The sequence below is a fragment of the Eleutherodactylus coqui genome, chromosome 12 (genome assembly GCF_035609145.1).
Source record: "Eleutherodactylus coqui strain aEleCoq1 chromosome 12, aEleCoq1.hap1, whole genome shotgun sequence".
Classification (NCBI taxonomy): Eukaryota; Metazoa; Chordata; class Amphibia; order Anura; family Eleutherodactylidae; genus Eleutherodactylus; species Eleutherodactylus coqui.
The window spans coordinates 45,619,374-45,644,593 of NC_089848.1; the positions used below are offsets into that span (position 1 = coordinate 45,619,374).

Here is a 25,220-nt window from a genome sequence, read left to right on the forward strand (position 1 = left end):
CTGCTACATGCATCTTGATTACCACATATTACACACATCATGTTACACACACAGCTCTACCACATCCATCCTGACCCCACACATTACACACACAGCTCTACTACATCCATCCTGACCTCACACATTATACACAGTACATTACACACACAGCTCTACTACATCCATCTTGATTCCCCACACTACACACACAGATCTGCTACATGCATCCTGATTCCCACACATTACACACATCATGTTACACCCACAACTCTACCACATCCATCCTGACCCCACACATTACACACACAGCTCTACTACATCCATCCTGACCCCACGCATTACACACACAGCTCTTCCATATCCATCCTGACTTTACATATTACACACATAGCACATTACTCACACAGCTCTGCTACATGCATCCTGATTCCCACACATTACACACAAAACTCTGCTATATCCATCCTGATCCAACACATGACACACACAGCACATTACACACACAGCTCTACTACATCCATCTTGATTCCCCCACACTACACACACAGCTCTACTATATGCATCTTTATTCCCAGACATTACAAACACAACACTACACACACAGCTCTACCACATCCATCCTGATCTCACACATTACACACACAGCTCTGTAACATTCATTCTGACCCCACACGTTACACATACCTCTACCACATCTATCCAGACCCCACATATTACACACAGCTCTGCTGCATGCATCCCGATTCCAACACATTACACACAGCTCTGCTACATGCATCTTGATTCCCACATATTACACACATCACGTTACACACACAGCTCTACACATCCATCCTGACCCCACACATTACACACACAGCTCTACTACATCCATCCTGACCCCACACATTATACACAGTACATTACACACACAGCTCTACTACATCCATCTTGATTCCCCTACACTACACACACAGCTCTACTATATGCAGCTTAATTCCTAGATCTTACAAACACCGCTCTACACACACAGCACATTACATACACAGTTCTGCTACATGCATACTGATTCCCACACATTACACACATATTATGTTACACACACAGCTCTACCACATCCATCCTGATCCCACACATTACACACACCTCTACCACATCTATCCTGACCCCACATATTACACACAGCTCTGCTGCATGCATCCCGATTCCAACACGTTACACACAGCTCTGCTACATGCATCTTGATTCCCACATATTACACACATCACGTTACACACACAGCTCTACCACATCCATCCTGACCCCACACATTACACACACAGCTCTACTACATCCATCCTGACTCCACACATTATACACAGTACATTACACACACAGCTCTACTACATCCATCTTGATTCCCCCACACTACACACACAGCTCTACTATATGCAGCTTAATTCCTAGATCTTACAAACACCGCTCTACACACACAGCACATTACATACACAGCTCTGCTACATGCATACTGATTCCCACACATTACACACATATCATGTTACACACACAGCTCTACCACATCCATCCTGATCCCACACATTACACACACAGCTCTACTACATCCATCCTGAACCCACACATTGCACACACATCCCTAATACATCCATTCTGACACCACAAATTACGCACATAGCACATTGCACACACAGCTCTACCACATCCATCCTGGCCGCACACATAGCACATTACACACCGCTGTACCACATTCATCCTGAACCCACACATTTTGCACACACAGCACATTACACACACAGCTCTACTACATCCATCCTGACCCCACACATAGCACATTACACACACAGCTCTACCACATTCATCCTGACCCCACACATGACACACAGCACGTTACGCACACAGCTTTACTACATCCATCCTGATTCCCACACATTACAAACACAGTTCTACACACAGCACATTACATACACAGCTCTGCTACATGCATCCTGAGTCATGCACACACAGCTGTGGCACATACATGCTGATATCCAGACATCACCAGGTCTGCAGACTCCTGAATGCAATGATCAGCCTTTGGTCGTAGGATCCCTGACTCCACCCACACAGGTGATCACGTGACTGTGACATCATCACAGGTCATTGTGGCTGCTGGCGGCTTATCCAGTATACAGTACTTTCTACCAAACTGCACAATGGCTCCTCCCATATCAGTAACATCACCGCAGGTCCTTCAGCCCTCCAGATCTCTTTTACCAAAGTGCACAATGCCGCCTCCTACAGCAGTGACCTGACCGCAGGTCCTTCAGCCACTGGGGGGTAGAGCTGTGACGTCATCAGGAGCATGAGAAATACATACATACATACATACATACATACATACATACATACATACTAACGGACAAGTGCATTAGTAGTTTGATACCCAATGGCAGCACTCAGCCATAATCATTGATTGCTGTCATTGACTGCTGCAGCTTGTTTGTAAACGGACTAAGCTTACAAAGTGATATCACAGGGGGGACCGGAGCTGGCGGGGGCGAACAGGCAGGGAGAGGTGAGTGACTGCTGATTTATTTTTATGCATGGGAACCCAGTGACCGGTGTCTCTTTAACACGCACAACCTCTTTAATGGAACAGAGCTAAAAGTGAGTCTAGGACCAAAGGTTGTGGCTTCATTCAGATGGCTGTAACACAGCTACAATTTTAGCATCTGTATTACAGCTGCAAAACCCAAACCTCCATGTTTCAAGTCAACCAAACTTAGGTCACTATAAGGTTCACTTGAACCTCCGAGGGGTTTAGATCTTGCTGCTACAATATGGAAACTAAAATAAGCCTATGCTACAGAGCCATCTGAATGGGGCTTCAGGAAAATAAATAGCAGGCAAGTACTCTCCAAAGAACATAGAAGATCAAATTTGCACTTTCATGTTGGAAAAGTTCTCTGCATTTGCTGTTCTCAGCTAAAACTTTTTTGCTCTTCTTGCTCCTTTACTTTTAACCTTCACAATTTGACACTCTGAGAATAGGATCATTGAAGATATGGGCTGATTTTCCTCTTAAAAGATTAATATATGTGCTGGTGCTGAGAAAATGTGTGTTCCCCACTGTCACATAATATTATATGTCGTCTTTAAAATATGTACAATTACTGAAGAAACCTGTGTAAGAATCAATCTGGAATGTCAATCCCAGCGTATCATGGGGCTCTGAAAACATAAAGCGATTGATCTAAGCTCTCAAGATGATTCTTCCTAATAATGTGTCATTGCTCTATTCCTCTTGTAGAGCTCATTGTCTCAGAGAGCCAGAAGCTTTTCATTGCTTCCCCATGGAACTACCAATTCCTCATCCCCTGGGAGCCAAAGGCACCTGACACACAGTGGCCCGAGTGTCGTTTCCATCACTCATCACAAGTCCCCCGCAGCCGCCCGAAGATCCAAGATCCAGAATCCTGCCCATCTGCATGAAGTTAAAGAGGTCAGAAAATGCTATGTTTTTAAGAACGAAGAGACATATATTTTTAAAACTGTCTAAAACAAACCCAGTCTTTGTTTTCCATAGCAACCAATCAAAGATCAGCCTTCATTTTTCAAGTAAACTTGAAAACTGTGCTGTGATTGGTTGGTATGGGTAGCAAAGGCCATTTTTCTTTTAGATCGTATTATAAATTGGCCCCTACATCTTCAGGGTCAGTGTATTGTCACATAATGACTAGGGGCACATTTTAGATGATGTATTATAGTTAATTTGGTAATGTTTGACTTATCCAGGTCATTCTAAGCTGGCTAATACAATGAAGACCTAACGATGCAGGAATCAAATGGTCTCACCAAAAAAATTAATTCTTAAAATCAAAAACATCACTCATGACAAACCAAAAATAATGCCCCGAGGGGGAGGAGTTGGAATTGAATGAAACTTTATGAATGTAATGATGATATATGAAAGTGATTGCAATATTAGAGTGAAAGGATAAGCTTATTTCGGGAAAAATGTATACGGTAATTCAAAGGAGGCTTTAATCTCGATACATGATGAGATATGGTTTGGCATGGAGATATATAGGCTCTATATGTTATCATACGGTGCATATGTCCATAGATGTTACAACTGGGCTCCTAGATCCTGCATTCTTATAGGTTGCCAAAGCTGGCATCCCAGCGGGTCCCATAAATGCGCGATCGGCAACAAATCTGACCATCAGGCAGGCCAAGGAAGTGGAGCAACTTAGTGGAGGTCCTGCCATGAGATGCAAGATGGTGCCAGAAGATTTCTGGCACAAATTACTGAGCTATTAATGTCCTTTCATCCCTACCAGGGGTGACAGACTTTTGTATGCAATGGCTTCCCAGATTATCACACTAGCAGTTGAGGCAGCGTGTCCCTCCAGAGCAAAGGCAAGATTGATGCGCTCACCATGAGGTTTCCAAACACAGCCGTTGTCTGTTCCCAAATAGAACCTAGAACATTCATGGTATGGTTATCACACAGTTATGACATGTTTCCAGTCCATAGCAGTCCAGGTTTATTGTTCACAACAGAAGGCAACAGTATTGGGGGTTTTAGTGGCAGGACACCTACAGGGCATTCTGTAATAAAGGTGCCACCTTTGGATCGTGGACAAGAAAAATGTTGGATCTGCTTGTGCTTGTTGGCTAATCAAATGCGCCTTTCTACTTGTGGTCTGTCTGGGCCATCCTGAGTCTGTTGTGTTGGCATGCCCTCACAGAATCACTGCTCCCGACACCTCCTAACAGCTTCGTCAGAACAACCCAGATGACAGGCAATTTGTTGAAACGACCACCCTACTTCTCTCATTCCAATGCTGCACCCCCTCTGTCTGGTAATTGGGCAAAATGTTTTCAAAGTGCATCATAGATAGCATTCAGCATTCCCTCAAAGTAGCCTCTGAGAGCCTTTATAGGGCAACGCAGGAAGCACTTTCATGGCCTCTTGTGGCAAGACCCAGTGTCCAATCAGATGACAACTGTAATCGTTTACATGTCTGACTGAGACATAATTGCAAGCTGCGTTTTGCAGAATTTTTTCTGGGTGCTTTTTTTTTTGTCAATGAGTGTATTTTGATCTTTGTAATTAAATTCATAATGGTAATATATTCAAAGATTTAGCTTTTATACTGGTACTGAACACTTTTTACTAATCTTTTTCTTACAATCAATGAAACATTTTTGAGACCTGATGGGTATTCTATGAAGGTCTAGATGAGCACCACATATGTATTAAGGGTGCTGTTAAAAAGGGTCAAAAGACCATCTAAATTGTGAAAATACATTCCAAAAGAGAATATTATGTGAAAAATTGAAAGTGTGTTACTAATCACATAAGTACTGTTAGAGTGAAAAAAGCTAAGACCATTGAAATGTCTATAAATGGTGGATTAGACTAGAAGCTGGACAGGGACCGCTTGAAGCTCCCTGCTGAGTACTGTACATGGCTATGCACTATACAGGAAGGTGGAACTATGCCAAGGAGTGACAATTTGTGTATGGTGCTGCTGACTCCTTTAACCCCTTAGTGATGGCCCCATTGCCTTTTTTTAATATAAATTCTTTATTTATAAATTTGAGGGGGTACAGAAGGAAAAGAGGGAATGTCCTACCTAAGTGGGCTTTAATCCTCAGGGACATAAAAACATGCATCTCCTGAGGATTAAAGCCACGTAGGCTGTGGACATGACAGCTGCATGCTGCCGGTTACCAGAGGTAGCTGGCAACATGAAGCTGACTTAGGGGGTCCACGAGAAGCACCCCCCCCCCAACCCCCAGCAAGTTAAAGTTTCAGCAGCCCTCATTGTTTGGATCCATGGGGGCAGCTGGAAATGCTCACCCCTGTACTCCGTGATGTCCTGCGGCGATCTGGAGCTGCTGCGGGCTTCTGCGCATACGCCGATGTGTTGCGCATGCACAGAAGGCCGGAGAGCCCAGCAAATTTAAAATCTGCCTGTATCCGGCTGTTAAAGATAGCTGAGTGCAGGGCGATGGGACCGCTGTATCGGTTCCCGATCACATGACCGGGGACCGCTGTATCGGTTCCCGATCACATGACCGGGGACCGCTGTATCGGTTCCCGATCACATGACCGGGGACCGCTGTATCGGTTCCCGATCACATGACCGGGGACCGCTGTATCGGTTCCCGATCACATGACCGGGGACCGCTGTATCGGTTCCCGATCACATGACCGGGGACCGCTGTATCGGTTCCCGATCACGTGATCACTGTTATCCATTGGATAACAGTGATCATGTAAAGTTAAAAAAAAAAAAAAAAAAAAAGTAAAAATAAATAGTTAAAGTTAGTTTTGTCTCCCCTTACGGATCATATCCACATCGTACCTCAGCAAGCCAATGATGCCTCACAGAGCATCACTTTTTACTCCCCATCCCTGCCACTGAGGTCAAGAAATGCCCCCTAAAAAGCATGGGAGGAGGAGGGATACCCAGTTTTATTGCCCCATGTGCCCATCCTAACCAGGCCCTCATAATTACCCCTGTCTCCGGACATACCACACAGTTTACATTATTGCGTTTATCGAAGATTTAGGGAACGCCAAAAAGGGTGCGGGGGAGGGGAGAGGATTATTTTTAGGGATTCAATTTTTTTTTCCGCACAATTGAGCAATGGGGCCTAGAATTTATTCCATTGTGCCCTGAAATCCAATGGGTGTTCCCTCCATTATATGCCTAGCCATGTATCTATTGAGCAGATTTGGGCTACAATGGGTATGTCTCTGAACACTGAACAAACAGGAGGATCCATTTTGGGGTCGAAGTCTTCATTCATATGTGTGCTGTACAAAAAAAAAAAACTGTTTAAAATGACACAATTGCCAAAAACTGAAAATCGTAATGTTTTCCTTTTGCTTTGCTTAGATTCATTCAAAAACTGTGGGGTCTAAATACGCAGTACACCCCTAGAGGAATTCGTTAGGGGGTCTAGTTTTCAAAATAGGGTCATTTGTGGGGGCTATCTGTCGTTTTGCATGCTGAAGGGTTCTACAAGTGGGCAATGGGGCCTAAAACACCTTCTAGCAAAATGACTGTTCTGAAAGCCACTGGCTGCTCCTTTCGGTTTGGGCCCCCTTGTGCATACAGACATAAGATTAGCGCCTCAATGGGTATGTCTCTGAACACAGGACAAACAGGGGTATCCATTTTGGGATGCAAGTCTTCATTCATATGTGTACTGTACAAAAAAAAACCTGTTTTTAAAATGAAACCATTTGCAAAAAAATGAAAATCGTATTTTATTCCCCTTCTGCCTTGCTTCATTCAAATAATGTGAAGTCAAAATACGCAGTCTACCTCTACATTAATTTGTCAGGGGGTCTAGTTTTCAAAATGGGGTCACTTGTGGGGGTTCTCTATGGTTTTGGCCGCTCAAGGGCTCTACAAGTGTGCAATGGGGCCTAAAGTGCCTTCAAGCAAAATGTCTGTTCTGAAAACTACTGGCGGCTCCTTTCATTTTGGGCCCCGTTGTGCATACAGACATAATACTAGGGCCACAATGGATATGTTTCTAAACGCAGGACAAACAAGGGTGTGCATTTTAGGGTGTAAATCCTCATTTTCATGTGCACTCTAGAAAAACAACCTGTCTTTAAAATGACATATTTGCCGAAATATGAAATTTTATTTTTTCTCCTATAAATTGCATTAATTCCTGAAAGAAAACTGTGGGGTAAAACTACTCCTGACACCCCAGTGAATACATTAAGGGTGTAGTTTTTTAAATGGGGTCATTTGTGGGGGTATCTATCATTCTGCCACCTACGAGCCTTTGTAATCTTGGCTTGGTGCAGGAAAACAAAATGTTCATAATCAATGTTAAATTTGTACGGCTCCTAAATGGTTAAAAAAAGTTAAGTTTTTCAAATGTGCGTATCTGAGATATTGCAGTTGAAAATGTGAAAAAATTAAATGTTCCCAATTTTGGTGCTTTTATTAAATATGCATAAATTCTATCGGTCTATTTTTACAACCTAAATGAGGTGCAATATGTGGTGAAAAAACAATGTCAGAATCACTGGGATGTGCAAAACCTTTACGGCTCAATCACACGGGCGTTTTTACGGCCTGTATTTGCGCGTAAAAAAGTTTGCACTCCGTGCGTTAAAAAAAACACATGACCGTGCCCATTGCCACCCATATGTTCTATCTTTTGTCCATTCGAATTTTATGCGCATGTAAAATTCGCACGCGTGACCGCTGCCATTGGAAAGCATTGGTTCTATATAGTGCGATCTTTTTTAACATATATCGGACTGAGCCCTTACGGAGTCATTCTATATTAAAGTGACGCATGTCAGATTTCCAAAATTTGGCTCCGTCACTAAGGCGCAAACAGGCTTGGTCACTAAGGGGTTAAAGAGATGCTTAGGAGCAGTGTCAGGGCGGGAGAAGTCTTTGCTTAGAGAGCGGATTTGTCACATGATCAATGACATTCTATATTCTGGGTGTAGTAAAATCTGAGAGGGCACACATGGCCAGAATACTTAATGTCACTGATATTGGGAGTAAACGGTGGGAACAGGGTCACATGTCCATTTTGAAAATACCCCTTTTGCCGCTCTGGAAACTGGTCAACACCTTAGCAACATAGTATGTAAGGCTGAAAAAAAGACACAAGTCCATCCAGTTCAGCCTAGGAAAGCAAAAAAAACCAAACATGAGGTAGAAGCTAATTTTCCTCATTTTAGGGGTAAAAAAATCCTTTCAGAGTCCAATCTGGCAATCGGTATAAATCCCTGGATCAGCAACCCTTCTGAAGTAGTCAGTGACTATAACATATGCCATAAGTGCATTATAGCAATGCTATGTATTCAATAAGATATCTTTTTAAGACTGCGTTACTGGAGGCTGCACCACTGCCTTATCTGAAGGACTGCAGCTAAAACTGCACGTTACCGATGTTTTCCTCTAATGGCTTTACTGTAATCAGTGGTGATGGTTTGGTTTGCGGGATTTTCATGGGTCAGATTAGTTGCAGAAATGTCTGCAGCTGTCCTATCCATCTGAATGGTGCTTGTAGAAATCTAGGTCCTTGTGGCAAAAACTGACTTTCAGTTGCAGATATTTCAGCGACACAACTGGCACATATCAGTGCTACTAGCATTACATATATCGCATTAGTCATTCAGATGTGTTTCTCTCATTCTTGGAGGAGCAGTAGAATATTATCTGAGACACGCAGGCTTTACGCCCAGTCCAAATAAATTTGTTAATGGGCTATTGGACTTTCTCAAATACTTTATTATTAGTCATTTTTGCGGGCAAGGCTCTGAGTATATGTATGTCCGCTTTGAATAATAGACTTATTTCATTCTTTTTTTTTTTAAGCCCTCTAAGAGCACTTGTGGTGGTTTGATTGCTTATACCATATACTACAATATTTCAGTATTACAGTATTAGATATGTCTGCAGGCAGTATATAAAGACGTGCCACAATCATGTGTTAATAGGCAGAAATACATGGCACACCACAGGGCATTCAGAAGGCTCCTGGCTGCCATGACACTCGGATGGCACTCTGCAATCTCTTCATAGGGGTAATGGGCGTGCATTCGGGTCCTCCAAGTGGGCCATTTAAACGGTGCTGTCAGAACTGACAGCATTTAAAGGATTAACAGCCACGATCGGTGTGAACTCTGATGGCGGCTCATGTGGTTTAGTGTTACTGGCTGCGTGTGCTTCTAAGCCTGCGTCGTATCAACCCTGCATCATGCGTACATCCTGTTGCGCTAAGGAGTTAACCGGATTTATGAATTGTACTTCTTCTAGAACATCTCTATTAACTATGCCATACTATCATGAACAAAAACAATGAAGTCCCCAAGCACCTCACCAAGGTTTACTTTAAACACTCCTATTTTTCTACCAGCGTTCTATTTGATTTATTAGTGCGGGGTATGAGTAATACCATTAAAAAACAATTGTTCACAATAGATTTTTTTTTTTTGCAGACTTTATATTTCGTTAAAAGCTTAAGTCATGAGTCTTTTGTCTACTTCAAGTGTACCAGGTTGTCTGGACATTGAGCAATGATGCCTTACAGAATAAGACGTACTGCTTTCCAATCCCCAGCGTTTTCTCTTCCAACTATTGATTTTGGGCATACATTTTCTTAATGTCTGAATAAGAATGTTGGAAAAGAATCCATTCTAGATCTAAATGGGCTTAAATAAAAAGACAAAGGCAGTAATTTGTCTTTTTACATAATTGCCCGTGTGGCTCAAAAGCGAAATTCTGACAGCTCGGAATTTATATGCATCGCGATGCTTTAAAATCGTCTTGAGTTGTTTATGTGATAACAGTAGTACAATTCGAGACCGACGTTTCGAGAGCATAAACTAGCCTTCGTATAAATCAGTGCTATAAGTCTTCGAAATGCAATGATGACAGAAGAAATGTATTATCTTCCGAGAGAGAAGGTCACAGTTCAGCAGTTTCATATTTAGAAGTCAGAAGATTTTCAAAGGGACTGTTCATATGCATCAGAAGAGTATTTAAATCAAATTAGAAACTGTCAAAGATAATTGCTTGCCTAATGGGATGATACATGACATTCCCTAAAAGTCTTGGCGCTGAACAGGTTAACTCGGCGGTTGCCCAGCCTTTTCAAAGGCTGGCATGAAAATTGTTGGTACCGGGCTCTTGTGATCGATAACTTCTCAGAGATAAATCCCAAGAAAAGAATGAGTCTGAGATTTAATTCGATGAGGACTCCTCATGAAGAATCCATGTTGTACTGGTAGAGTTCAGCTCCTAGATTAAATTGATATAAATAGTGCGTTGTGTTCAGCAAAGCTGATTGAACTTGGTAGAAGTTCTGCTTGTTCAAATTTCCTCTAGAAGTACACATGTAGGGTTTATTTGAGGACATATGGAAATGCGTTAGCTATGGACCCCAGTGCGCGGGTCAATCTATGAAATGATTTTAGGTGGCCTCTACTTTACTGCTTTGTGGATTACTACACCGGGGATTGCTTGAGATCTCCAATATCTGCAGCTGATGACAGTAGGCATACTGTGTGTACTGAGTTGGAGGGGTCGAACATTATTTTGCAGGCCATGCTGTGTTTTACAGCCTAAAGAATAATCCCAGATTAAGGACTGATGGACCAGAAGATAGTGGCCAATTGCCTCTAAAGGTACTGTGTAAGATTAGAAAAAAAGATATATATATTTTTCTTTCTGTAAACATTGCTGCTCTTATATTTATCCATTTTTTAATCCTTTTCTTAAACTCTAATCTCATAAAGTCCTTTTGAATCTGTGTTTCTATAACATGACTGGACAGTACTCTGGCCAGTCCACAGGTTGCAGCAAACCTGTTGTCCTTCGGATAAAGAGAACTGTGTTTTATGGAATCCAGAAGTGCAACTTGGCAAACAGTCTAACATTCAGCCTTCCAGTTTACACAATGGAGATGGCAGTGGTATTGGCACTGGGTTCAGTTAGGAAGTACACAGACCCCTCTACTCGGTCTCTTCATTTGCTATGTTGCCTGCTTCCTATTGTCTACAGGTGGTCACTGTGGCAAATCAGACACCGCTGCTTCCCTGCTCCTCTGACTAGTAGCCTTCAGTGTGCAACACCCCAGAGGGGTTTACCCCATACACTTCACTACAGTGCAGAGCTGGGAGGGATAAGTGTTGGCTTTTTACGGCGGCACTTACTGGGCTCTGGTCCCAGAGGGATGAACCGTAGCCAAGTCCAGAGTAGGACTGCTGGACACCTTCGACACCCCTAAGATAGGGAATGCCAATAAACAGGCTGATGGGGGTAGTAGTTATCACTCATGACGCCACCGTTCCCCCACACCGGTATGATAAACGGCGGAGAAATAACAGGCTTGTGTATAGTACCTCGAGTCCCCAGGAACGGTTAGGGCCCAGTATAACTTTACTTGAAGAAATAACTTTTACAGACAATAATTCAAGGCAATGCAGGTACGATTCTCTTAGATGCAAGAAGACTAGTGCTCAGAGGTCAGGGAGGATACACAGGATGAAATTGGTCCTACAGTACACATTGTCTGTACGGTACCGCTCCTGGACTGGGAGCACTCCAGAGAAGGAAAGGGGCAGGGGTCACCACAGAAATTCCAGTGGCAGAGAACTGTTTACTTGAAAGCTTTAGTAATGACACCCCGCACGGCAGGCGTGTGGGTGTGTCTCAGTAACGTACCTCTGTGTGGTGATCCTGACTCTGGACGGCCGCACAGGAAAAACTAGTTGTGTGAATTGGTACCTGTACGGTGGATGCCTCTACACAGAATTATTGGGAATTGCTCTCTCTAGGATCTTGGGACTCACTACATTGACATCCAAACTTCACATGCTACGGGATATCTCTCCTCTTCCTCCATCTTCACCTACATGGAATCTGAAGGTGCTTCCATGTGGCTCTGTGTTAGCACACTCTTGGATCTTTGTCAAGATGGCACTCTCAGAGAAGAGGGATCTCTCTTCCCGCTCTCAAGCAGTCCTATTTATACCTTCACTTGTACCACCTGACATGACAAACTGATACATTCACAGGCAGACTATGATTCTAAGAAGGTTAACCCCTCAAGCGCCGCAGCTGTGCAACACACACACTGGATATAACAAGACAAGCTTTGCACAGTGCGTCCACATAGGACTAACATGTATGACATTTATGGAGGGGACCAGGATGGTGTTCTGGGCCACTACAAGTGGTTTAACCACAAAGGGGTTTTTCAGAGAAATACTATTGAGGACCTATCCTCCAGATAGGTCCTCAATAGTTGATCAGCTGTGGTCCCCTGCTCAGGACCCCAGCTGATCGGGCGCTTGCTGTCAGCGCCTCAATACACAGGTATGGAGCAGAAGCTGCTGCTCTGACCCCGGTGTAGTGGCTGGCACTTGTAACTACAGGCGCAGCTCACAGTGATTTTAATGAAACCCCAGCTTACAATTACAAGTGCCAGCCACTATACAGGGGTCGGAGCAGCAGCTTCTGCTCCATACCCTTATGTATTGTGGGCTGACAGCGAGCGACCAATCAGCTGATCAGCTGGGGTCCTGAGCAGATCAACTATTGATTACCTATCGTGAGAACAGGTCATTAATAGTATTTCCCTGTTAAACTCCTTTTAATGCCTTTTGATTCAGCAGTTGCTGACTACTGAATCTGGAGGCATCTGATTATAGTAACTTGCTGTATATGTGCTCCTCTCTCAACTGTGCTTGAGCAGGACTAATGTATATGTTGTGTATATATTGCCTCTTGAGACATGTCACTAGGATTTAATGTCTCGTATGCCCCCACATTGCACCTACTATTTTGGCATTCCTGTAGCTACCTGACCATACTCTACCCAGCCTAATGCATACCACCAACTCACAAGGTACGTTATGCAATTTTAATTGTATTTAACTTAACTCAATAAAACTACGCAATGCTCATACGATACGGGCAATTTTTTTCCCCTTCCTTTACATCTAGCTTTTCTGTTGTGGCTTATAGGATATAATGTTATTATAGAGTCCTGATATACTTGTATGACATTCTACTAAGGTCCCGGACAGAATTGTATACCTCCCAACTGTCCCTCTTTTGGAAGAACAGTCACTATTTTTGACCCTAGTACCTCTATTCCTCTTTGGTCCTTTTAATTAGATTTGAATTCATAAACTTATATTGCTCCTTAAACTATCTGTATGGTTCATAACTGTATTTGAGACCCCCAATATGCATATTATTTCATCATATGGTATAATTTGAATTGTAAAAATTTCAATATTTAATGCTTTTAATTGAAATACTACTACAATTATCTACTACAATTATCTAAAGTGTAAAGATATTTATGGAAGAATGCATCTAGTTAAACCAAATAATCTTCTAGATAGGATACCTTTTTAATGGCTAACCAAAAGAATTATGCTACAGCAAGCTTTCAGTAATTATTTAGGATTCTTCATTAGGCTTGCAGCAATGCCTGTAAATGGATGTTTGTCCAGAACCTTGCTGTCCTCGTTCTGGTCACGACGATCTCTCAAATGTTATCAGATGTTATTTGTCAGGGTTTTATGGTGGGGTATCAAAGATGGTCATAAGTTTGTACTCTTTATATAAGCCTTGTAACAATCACTGGCAATTAAAAACAAAGTCAGACTCTATGCACAGACAGCTGTTACAAGGCTTGTATAGAGAGTCTAACTTTGGCTTGAAGGAATGCTGCCTTCCAATAGGTGGCGCTGTGGCAGTATTCCATCTACCTTATTTGCATATTACTCAGAGGAGCATGAATGGTCTTTTGAGTCTCCTCACTCACCGTCTAGGTGCTCTCCCTAAGGAGAAAAGATAGCGTTTCTGACCCCGTCTCAGGCCTCTCACTAGCAAAGACCGATTCCTATTTGCACTCCTATTGAAGGGCAAATACACTAAAACAGCTGTCTGTGCATGGAGTCTGGCTTTGCTTTTAATTCCCAGTCATTGTTATAGGGCTTGTATAAAGAGTCTAACTTTGGCTTGAAGAAATGCTACCTTCCAATAGGTGGCTCTGTGGAGGTATTACATCTCCCTTATTTGCATATTACCAAGAGGAGCGTGCATGGCCTTTTGAGTCTCCTCACTCACCGTCTAGGTGCTCTCCCTAAGGAGAAAAGATAGCGTTTCTGACCCCGTCTCAGGCCTCTCACTAGCAAAGACAGATTCCTATTTGCACTCCTATTGAAGGGCAAATACACTGAAACAGCTGTCTGTGCATGGAGTCTGGCTTTGCTTTTAATTCCCAGTCATTGTTATAGGGCTTGTATAAAGAGTCTAACTTTGGCTTGAGCAAAAACAAATGAGAGTCAAAAATATGAATACAGTGTAAACAATGCACGAAATGATACAGTGTAAACAATACACCAAACGACACTGATTTGAATACCATACTAAAAATCATACGAGTCCTTATAAATAAAAGGGCTGTCTGGTTCGCACGAAAAAACAATCGCCATCTCAAGTGGATGCGAATCATAACAGCTCAAGTACTAAATACTTACCTTGATAGTGAACCATCTTATATAAGTGACTCCTGAGGACCTCTGGAGGGCTACACGGGAACTGTAGATATACTCCCCCCTCCCTTACCCCCATAAGATCCTCCCTTTTTATGTTAACTGTTTGTCCTGTCACTATATGTTCTATGTGACTGTTTTTTTGTTGGTAGGCTTTGACTTTTTAAATCAATTACTAATAAAATTTATTCTTTTTAACTCTATATCTGTGACGGGAGTAAGAGAATGGGTTTAAAGGCTGGCAGTGAAGAAGGCGTCTTCCACTGCCAGCTTTTAGTCCTATTCTCTTGTTCTATTATGTCCACCCGGGTAGTGTGTGATCTGGTCAGGCAGCACCTCCACAATTGAAGATATCATTCTACTCTTTTCACCTTTATATGTAGACTAGCTGATATACCCGGCTTCGCCCGAGTTAATTTGGTACTGGTGTTTATCTGGTGTTCACATAGAAAATCTTATGAAGTCATGGTTACTTTAGAGATACCGAGGGAAATAAATATGTTCACCATTTTGCATGGTTCTTTGCGTTACCCAGGAAACACCACGTGGAGGTAACCATGCAACGTTTCATTTATATAAAATGCCACCGGGAAGCGAGAGAATTAGATTCCGTACGTAAAATTTGGACGCTAATTATTTTGCGCTAGAATTGAATAATCGAGTTGGAACCCATTAGCTTTTCCTATTTATGACATAATCAATGCTCGTACCAAATTTCATGTTTCTACGACATCGGGAAGTGATAGAATTAGATTCCGTACGTAAAATTTGGACGCTAATTGTTTTGCGCTTAGAATTAAATCGAGTTGGGACCCATTAACTTTTCCTATTTATGACCTAATCAATGTTCGTACCAAATTTCATGTTCTACGACATCGGGAAGTGAGAGAATTATTGGCGAGTCAGTCAGTCAGTGAGGGCTTTCGTCTTTTATATATATATATATATATAATGACATCAGGAAGTGGGAGAATTAGATTACGTATGTAAAATATGGACGCTAATTCTTTTGCGCTTAGAATTGAATAATTGAGTTGGGACCCACTAGCTTTTCCTATTTATGACATAATCAATGCTCGTGCCAAATTTCAAGTTTCTATGCCATCGGGAAGTGAGAGAATTAGATTCCTTACGTAAAATTTGGACGCTTGTTCTTTTGCGCATAGAATTGAATAATCGAGTTGGGACCCATTAGCTTTTACTATTTGACATATTCAATGCTTGTGCCAAATTTAAAGTTCCTACTAGAGATGAGCGAACGTACTCGGTTCAGGTCTTTCTGGACTCGAGCACCGCTGTTTCCGAGTTACTGACTACTCGGACGAAAAGATTCGGGGGGCGCCAGGGGGCGGGAGGCGACGTGGTGGAGCGGGGCGTAGCAGTGGGGAACAGCGGGGAGATCTCTCTCTCTCTCCCCTCCCCCCCACTCCCCTTTACAACCGCCCACGCACCCCCGGTGCTCCCCGAATCTTTTCGTCCGAGTAGTCAGTTACTCGGAAAAAGCGCTGCTCGAGTCCAAAAACTCCCGAACCGAGTACGTTCGCTCATCTCTAGTTCCTACGACTTTAAGAAGTGAGAGTATTAGATTCCGTACGTAAAATTTGGATTCTAATTCTTTCGTGCTTAGAATTGAATAATCGAGTTGGGACCCATAAGCTTTTCCTATTTATGACATAATCAATGCCCGTGCCAAATTTCAAGTTTCTATGACACTGGGAAGTGAGAGAATTAGATTCCGTACGTAAAATTTGGACGCTAATTGTTTTTCGCTTAGAATTAATTCGAGTTGGGACCCATTAACTTTTCCTATTTATGACATAATCAATGCTCGTACCAAATTTCATGTTTCTATAACATCGGGAAGTTGGAGAAATAGATCCCTACGTAAAATTTGGACGCCAATTCTTTTGCGCTAGAATTAAATAATCGAGTTGGGACCTCTTTACTTTCCTATTTTGGACATAATCTATGCTTGTGCCAAATTTCATGTTTCTACGACATCAGGAAGTTGGAGAATTAGTGGCGAGTCAGTCAGTGAGACAGTGAGGGCTTTCGTCTTTATATACATAGATTCATCCTTCACAATTAGTATGACCGTACGGGTTTTGCTCCACACCCTTTTCTTTTTTTCCTCCTTGTTCACATTCGCTGTGAAGCGGCACACTGCCCACACTGCTGGTGTGATGGTCTGGAGGGCATCGCAGACAACAGTTGGTCACCCCTAGTAGTGGTAGGAAGGACAATGACAGCTCAGCGATATGCTAAGGACATCCTGCCGCCACATGTGTTCCTCTCATGGCAGACAACAGTTGGTCACCCCTAGTAGTGGTAGGAAGGACAATGACAGCTCAGCGATATGCTAAGGACATCCTGCCGCCACATGTGTTCCTCTCATGGCAGGGCTTCCAAGAGGCATTTTCCAGCAGGATGATGCTCGGCCGCACACAGCAAGGGAGTCACAGGAATGTCTCTAGAACATTGTCACACTTTCGTGGCCTGGCCGGATGCCAGATTTATTGGCCAATAAAACATGTATGGGATCATCTGGGACGCTGACTTCGGTAGCCTAAGAGTTTGCATGATCTAATTACAGCAGATATGGACCAATATGCCGTAGGATATCATACAGTAGCTGTATGTGCCTCCATGCTTGCTCATATCACATCTTGCATCGAAGCTAGGGGTGGTACAACAGGGTACTAGTACCTCCCTGCCCGCTGTATCACATCTGTATCCAAGCTAGAGGCAGTACAACAGGATACTAGAGCCTCCATGCCTGCCTGTATCACATCTTGTATCCAAGCTAGAGGCAGTACAACACGGTACTAGAGCCTCCGTGCCTGCCTGTATAACCTCTTGTATCCAAGCTAGAGGTGGTACAAAAGGGTACTAGAGTCTCCCCTCAAGGGGTCAGTTTTCCATAATAAATTGTCCTTTTGCTCTGATATTGCTTACTTATATTGCAGTAGCCGACCACCAAGCCTTCAGCCGGGAAGACAGTGGGGCAAAAGATGGCAGTAGTTCACGGTGGCTCTACCGTCTCCTTTCCCAGAAGGCCAAAGAGTAACTCAGCTCAGCCACTAGCAGGGGAGATAAGATTGTGTAAACTTGGTTACCATAGAATAGTTCTAGATTGTCATCGTGAAGCCAGTGTCTTAGACCAGTGACAAGTCACTCGCCCTGAATAAAGACAAATCCACAAACAAAGGGATTTTCAAAACCGGGGACACACGGTTTCCTTTTACTCACAATTTAACTGTGTTGCTTTTCCCGTTACAGGCAGATGCGTGTACTTTTCAAATACGGCAATAAGTACTTTTGAACAACTTCTAGTTTCACATTTCTTGATACACTTGAATAACACAAAGTCCTGTTCCCCAAGGTGCACACATCCTCAGTCGCTGTTATCTGATGGACACTTCTTTTCTCTGCCTCTTAAACACCTTGTTATCTGCTGTTAGAAATAACAAGTTCCTTACAGTTTTCTTTGGGTAGCGGTTCAGGGGGGGAGCATGTGGCACTTGCACTCCCACACCAACTCCTTCCTACCAGGGGACAGAACTCCTAGAGAAAGTGACATTATCCTGGCTCAGCCCTGGCAGGAGCGGCAGCTTATCTCCCCTCCATCTCCATTCTCTACACCAGCAGTTCCCAAATTTTTTCAGCAATGGAGCCTTTTTTTGAAGCAAAAGTTCGACGTGGAGCCCCAAAGCTGGGCAGAAGGTGTGGTCAAGGAAGGGGTTAGGGGCGTGTTAAGGGCAGGGACGTTTAAATGAAAAAATACCGGGAGGAACGCTGGAGCACTGGATGGGCAATGGATATACATTATATTTAAAATTAACATGCTGTGGAATTAAATCCTTCCTGCACCACATGTAAGTATCCACACGGGTCTTGTGTAGGTTTTTTCCACAGCGTGTTGATGAGATTTTCAAAATCTCACCCACTTTGCTGCTACAGCTACTGTAAATTCTGCAGCAAATCTGCTCCGTGTAGTAATAGTGACCCCCTATATTGGTGGCCCCAGTAGTCATAGTGACCTCCTATATTGGTGGCCCCACTAGTAATGGTGGCCCTCTATATGGGTGGCCCCAGTAGTAATGGTGACCCCCTATATTGGTGCCCCAGTAGTAATAGGTGACCCCCTATATTGGTGCCCCAGTAGTAATAGGTGACCCCCTATATTGGTGCCCCAGTAGTAATAGGTGACCCCTTATATTGCTGGCCACAGTAGTAATGGGCTCCCCCTATTGCTGGCCCTAGTAGTAATGGGCTCCCCCCTTTTGCTGGCCCCTGGTAGTAATGGGCTCCCCCCTTTTGCTGGCCCCTGGTAGTAATGGGCTCCCCCCTTTTGCTGGCCCCTGGTAGTAATGGGCTTCCCCCTTTTGCTGGCCCCTGGTAGTAATGGGCTTCCCCCTATTGCTGGCCCCTGGTAGTAATGGGCTTCCCCCTATTGCTGGCCCCTGGTAGTAATGGGCTTCCCCCTATTGCTGGCCCCTGGTAGTAATGGGCTTCCCTCTATTGCTGGCCCCCTGCCATTGGTTCCCGGCTCTACTCACTGCTGCAGTAGTGCCTGGACAGGCTGGAGTGAAGAAGTGAATGAACAGGATCTGCGGTTGCATGTGATACCACCGCAGGTCCCGTTCCTCACTAGAGCCTGTCTGAACACTGCTACATCAGTGAGTAGAGTGGGGACGTAGACCCTTGGTCGGAGCCCCTTAGAAGCTCTCGTGGAGCCCAGTTTGGGAAACACTACTCTACACCTTACAGCTCCAACAACTCTGTCTCCACTCTCATCTCTCTCCCTAACACCTGACGCACACCGTAACACATGCACCCAGAAGTTAGGACAGACAATATGTATAACCAGACTATACTGATACAATTTCCAGACATTAACTCTTTCATGACCTGTTAGCATCCAGACAGACAACACTGTACCATACTCTCAGCAGTGACCTGAAACACATAGATTCCATGCTGGAGAGACCCCAACTCTGGGCCACTACAATATCAACGTTACAATCACACAGAGTTTAGTCTGATTCTGACAACTCCTCCTAGGGGAGGGATTCTTGTTTTACGATGAGTGTATAATGACATTGATTCTTACCCAGTCACGGATCTTGAAGCGGCCATTTACATGGATGATTCTGTAAATGCCATGGCCTTAGTTGGAGATATTGAATTACTCTTACAGATCTGCAGCCTCCATATTGATGAACGGCTCTAGTGACACATTTATGTTGTGACAGTTTCTTGGAAATCTAGAACACTTGCCAAAGATTCTTTTGAAGTAAACCCTGCATTCCAATAGGATTTATGGTTCTAGAACAGTCTCGAGGTTCTTTTCGGCTTGTCAGGACTCCATGCATTTTTATAGTTTTGTTTATAAAAGCTCGGCCATAATTTTGAAATGACAGCAGGAGCCGATGATGAAGAATGGCTGTTTAATCTCTCTATTTGGGTAACCTTGAGATGTGCGTGCGTTTCGTACAATAATTGAGATTATGTGCGGAGCATACAGTCATTTTCAGTGTGGGCTTTAGAATAGCGCTGATATTTTGAGAACACATAGAACAATCCCATAAGACCACAGTTATTTGCACCGCTTGGCATAATGCATAGCTGGTGCCATTAGCTTCTTAATCTGGTGTTAATGGACTCATTTGTATTGATTTACTTAATGCCATGCCAGCGAAGAATTTGTCATGCAGTAATATGAATGTGAGCAATACTATGCCCGGCAGCCAAAAAACAGCTGTATCAAAAGAATGCAGCTATACAAATCCTTTTTCAAAAATCACTCAGGCTTATCTTATTGCAAATGGTACCGCTCTCCTGTAAAGAGCGAAAACACAAAATTATAGTTCATTATATGCAAGTATTGAAATATTTTCCTCCTGTTGATTTTCTTCTGGCTGCTAGTTCATTAGTAACACATTACTGATACTCGGGGAACAGCCACATGGTATATATTTAGAGTTTTGTACTAGATGTATTCCGGGTCCTAATCTCTGTAATGTGTGTTATGTGTTTGTTTCCTGTAATTTTGTGACTCTGTGACCATTATGTGGGTCTGTCAGACTTATATGTACAATTGTGACTTTGTGTCATTCTCTGTAATATCACACTATGCTAATTGCAGTAGGATTATTTTATAGGTCTATGGAACGCCTCAATGTCTCGATTTTGGAAAAGCTTTGTCCTATATAACGGAATAGGAATATAATAATACAAGGGGTTCATGGGAACTGCGTCATAATGGTTTTTATGGCAGAGGAAATCTATTTGCTCCAGTGGCTTCCATCAGAGATTGCAGGTTATCATTTGATAAGAGTTCTAGTCGTTGCACTTCCGCTTTAATAAAAGAGCTTTTTCTGATGGGATAATTGTTTTACCTTTATGCATTGGGTTTATACAGCTTGATTAAAACGTGTGCTAAGGACTTAATGTGCATTGCTGAAAATTACTTTGTGGCAATAGCTCACCGTAAACATTGGATTTTTTTTTTCAGAATGCCATTTAGGTTATAGGATTAGTGTAAAAAAAAATTAATACAGGCACAAAACATTTAAATTCTATTCATACAGCCACAGGAGCCTGTGTTCGGAGTCATGTTAGCAGTCCCGGCGGATTGGAAGGAAAGAACAGGGATACAAGCGGTGCTTTTCTTCTGGTCAACACTATAGAAACCACAATTGAACCCAACGGACCCCATTATAAGTCAATGGGATCTGTTTGGTGCTCGTGGTCTTTCGATGAATGGAGGTGTAACTACAGGCTAAGGGACTTGTTAATCTGTGTAAATGTGCACATACTTGTTGAGTATCCCTATTAAAAGGGTTGTCAGGGTTTTTTTTCCCCTCACTCCAAAAACATGTTCCTTGTGCAGCAACATAAAAGCCAGACATATATACACTCACCTTTACGGGTTCCCCGCTATGTCCAGTGCCGCCGCCCCAGATCTCCTCTGTGATGTCATGCTCACAGGCTGCACCAGCCACTTTACGGGATGTCACAGGCAGCTGCAGCCAATGACAGACCTCAGCGCCTGTAAACAAACCCCAAGCATAGAGGACTGTGGTGGAGCACAGCGGGGAGCCAGGAGAGGTGGGTTGATGTCTGTCATGTTGCTGCATGGGGATCGTGTTTTTGGAGATAAAAAAAAAACCTGGACAACCCCTTTAAGAAAAATAAATCGAAATGCAGACATACAGTATCTTCCACTAGTGTATGAAGTTACATACATGAGGGGAAAAGAGAACCCCATAGTTCTGCTTATGCAGCCTAGGCACATTCCTACTCCAGTATGGGTCTATTGATTTGAGGATCCAAGTGGTGCGAAATGCGTAGGCTTCAAACAGTCTGATACAGATTTTATCGTTTTGGTGCTACAAATAAAGAGGACAGAAAGAACTGAACTTAATTTTTCATACGGAGGAATTTGCGCTTAGGGAGGGCAAATTTCAAAAATGCCATAAAATGTCATCAACCGAGAGGGATTATTGTAAGACTTCTAATTCTGCAGTGGATGAATCTGTCAGAGACTTCTAAACTCCGCTGCTGCTTAGATTTATATGTGTATAAAATAAGTTAAGCCATTGATGAGCAACCCCTCCGTAGGGTATGCAGGAGTTAAGGATGCTGCTCTTGCATCCATACTTTGGGAAGCCAGAATCGGCATGCACATTATCCAGCAGATTGATGAAATTGGTGTAATAAATCAGTGGTGTTCAGAACAGAACATTTCAGATTTCAAACGGGGGTAGAGATAATATTTTGACCTCTCTTCCTGTTAATGGGCTGCCTCAGGCATTAGAGGTGTCATTTTGTATTGATGAGCTGGTGAAGCCTCCCATTTGTTAGCTTGATATCTATGACTGTAATTTAGAAGCGAACATTGGAGATCAAATATAGGAGTTTTTAAATCAAAACTTCTAGTTCCTTGTATTATCCTTCTCGACTTAAAGCAAGACGTGCGGTCGTTTCCAGAATTCATTGGAAAACCCATAAAAAAGCGTCTTTGTTGGACAGCAGTGGATGTTACCTGCAGGAGGATGAATAATGCTGCGGAGAATTGAGCCATAAATTGTAATCTCGGTTCTGCTTGACTTGCAAAGGCAAAGCTAGAAGACGATAAAAAGAATAGTCTCAGAATAATGCCACACCGTGGGAGGCTTCTGTTCTTCCACATCTGCTTTGGCACTGCGCACTACAACAGGTCTATGATTTTAGACAAACATGCTGCTTTTATTTTTATAGATACAAAGAAGTGTTGAAATAGAGTAAAAGATTTTTCTTTATATTGCTTTAAAAATGCTACTAGTTGGTATTCCAAAAAATGCAAAAATAAAATGTAGGCAAGAAGTAATAGGGGTTTGAGTTTGTCGCATGCTGGGAAGAGAACACCTCACAATTACTATACTAGATTATATATATATATATATATATATATATATATATATAATATATTACGGGTGGGTGGACAAAAATATGGAAACACTGTATGAAATGCATGCCTTAAAGGGGTTTTGTCATTTAAAAAAAAAAATTCTATACTCACCTGTTCCTCCCCCATCAGTTATCTTACCAGATCTTCTCCTGGCTGAGCTTCTGCAGTTCCCCGGGTCGCCTTACCACATGCCTGCCGGCTTGTTATGAAGGCTACATTCCTCACATTGTTCTTCCAGGCCGGTCAGTGAAGGTCGCGTTGTTCACTGGCTAGGAAAGAATGCTAATCTATTTCAGAGAAGCTCCCATGAGCAGTTTCTGCAGTAAATCGGCACTCCCCTTGCTGGCCTGTGAACTATGACGTAACGTACATTTGGCTGGTAGGAAGAAGACTGCTGGCAATGTACGTAATCTCACAGGAAGCAGAATAATCAGCCAGCTGGAAGTGAGGTGACCTTCCTCCAACCCCTGTATGTGCTCATCATATTGTGATTTTGGGGAAAAGCTCAAGCGGTCACTCCATTATTATAAGGCTCTATTGTCCATTTAGGAATTCTAGTAAATTCGGGATCATCTCATCCTTTCTGATGACCAGAGCAGTGTGTTTTATTGATTGCCAGCCAAAAACTTAAGTCTCAGTCGCAATAGTTTATCCCAACAGTAAGTAGTACTTAAGCAACTTGTAGTAGTACTTTATTCCAGTAGTAGCATTTTATCCTAACAGCAGCTTTCTACTCCGGCAGCAGGAGTTTTTCCCAGCAGTACTTTAGCCTAGCAGTAGTATTCCCATCTAGCAATAGTGTTTTATCCCAATTTCAGTATACTGATCTCAGTGTCTAATACATGCATTGTACATGCTTTAATATACATGTTTTCATGATGTATGTTATACTGGCCTTGCTATGGAAAAGACTTCACATCACATCCCATGGTATATTGCTATAATATGATGGATGTCATTTTGACAGATTTTCTTGACATTTTTAAACAATAGGGTAGATTTACTAATATTGAAACTTCTCAGGCACACTACAAGTGTGTTAGCATACAATGGCTTTAGGCTACTAATGATAGGCTCAAAGGTGAGGGAACCGGGGGTGTAGGGAGCAGTCTCAGTCACCTGATTCTCCTCTCCAGTGCTTTGTCCCTGAAAAATCGGCATACCCACTTAGCATGACTCCTTTCAGAAGGCTGTGTGCATGGGCACTCTCATTGATCTCTATGGGAGAGCGCACCCACAGCGCAGTCTGAAAAGAGTGCAGACAGAGATTTTTGGGGGCACAGTGCTGGAATGGGGTTCTGGTGATTATGACACCGCTCCCTCTACCCCCTGTTCCCTCATCTTTAAACCACAAAATGTAGTTTGAGGCTCAAACATGCCGACGGGTTCCTTTTAACTTTGGAACCTTGTTTAACTAAAGTCAACTCATAACATGAACCAGAGTCTGTCGAGTAGAGAAGAAATAGCCTCTCTGGGTGGCACTTACCATAGTTTTTCGCTTTGTAGGACGCATCGGATGATAAGATGCACCCCTGTTTTAGAGCAGGAAAATAGGGAAAAAATATTTAGAACTCACCCAGGGACAGTGAAGGGGATAGTGCCGGGCGAAGGAGAAGGAACAGCAGAGGTCTGAAACAGCGGAGCTCCGTGTCACAGCGGCGCTGCTTTGGCAGGAGGAAGGGAAAAAGCCCATTGGTGGTGAGCGCTGGCGGGAACTGTAGCTGCTTCCCCACCTCCACCAATTAGCGG

At 43.0% G+C, this 25,220-nt stretch overlaps 1 protein-coding gene across 1 annotated transcript in view; it reads left to right on the top strand.

Annotated features, from left to right (window-relative positions):
* Positions 1-25,220, top strand: part of OSBPL10 (oxysterol binding protein like 10) — a 361,435-nt gene that overhangs the window by 180,603 nt on the left and 155,612 nt on the right. The window contains exon 4 of the mRNA XM_066584791.1: positions 3,245-3,436. Within this exon, the coding sequence (XP_066440888.1) occupies positions 3,245-3,436 (192 nt within the window). The remainder of the gene's footprint in view (positions 1-3,244; positions 3,437-25,220) is intronic.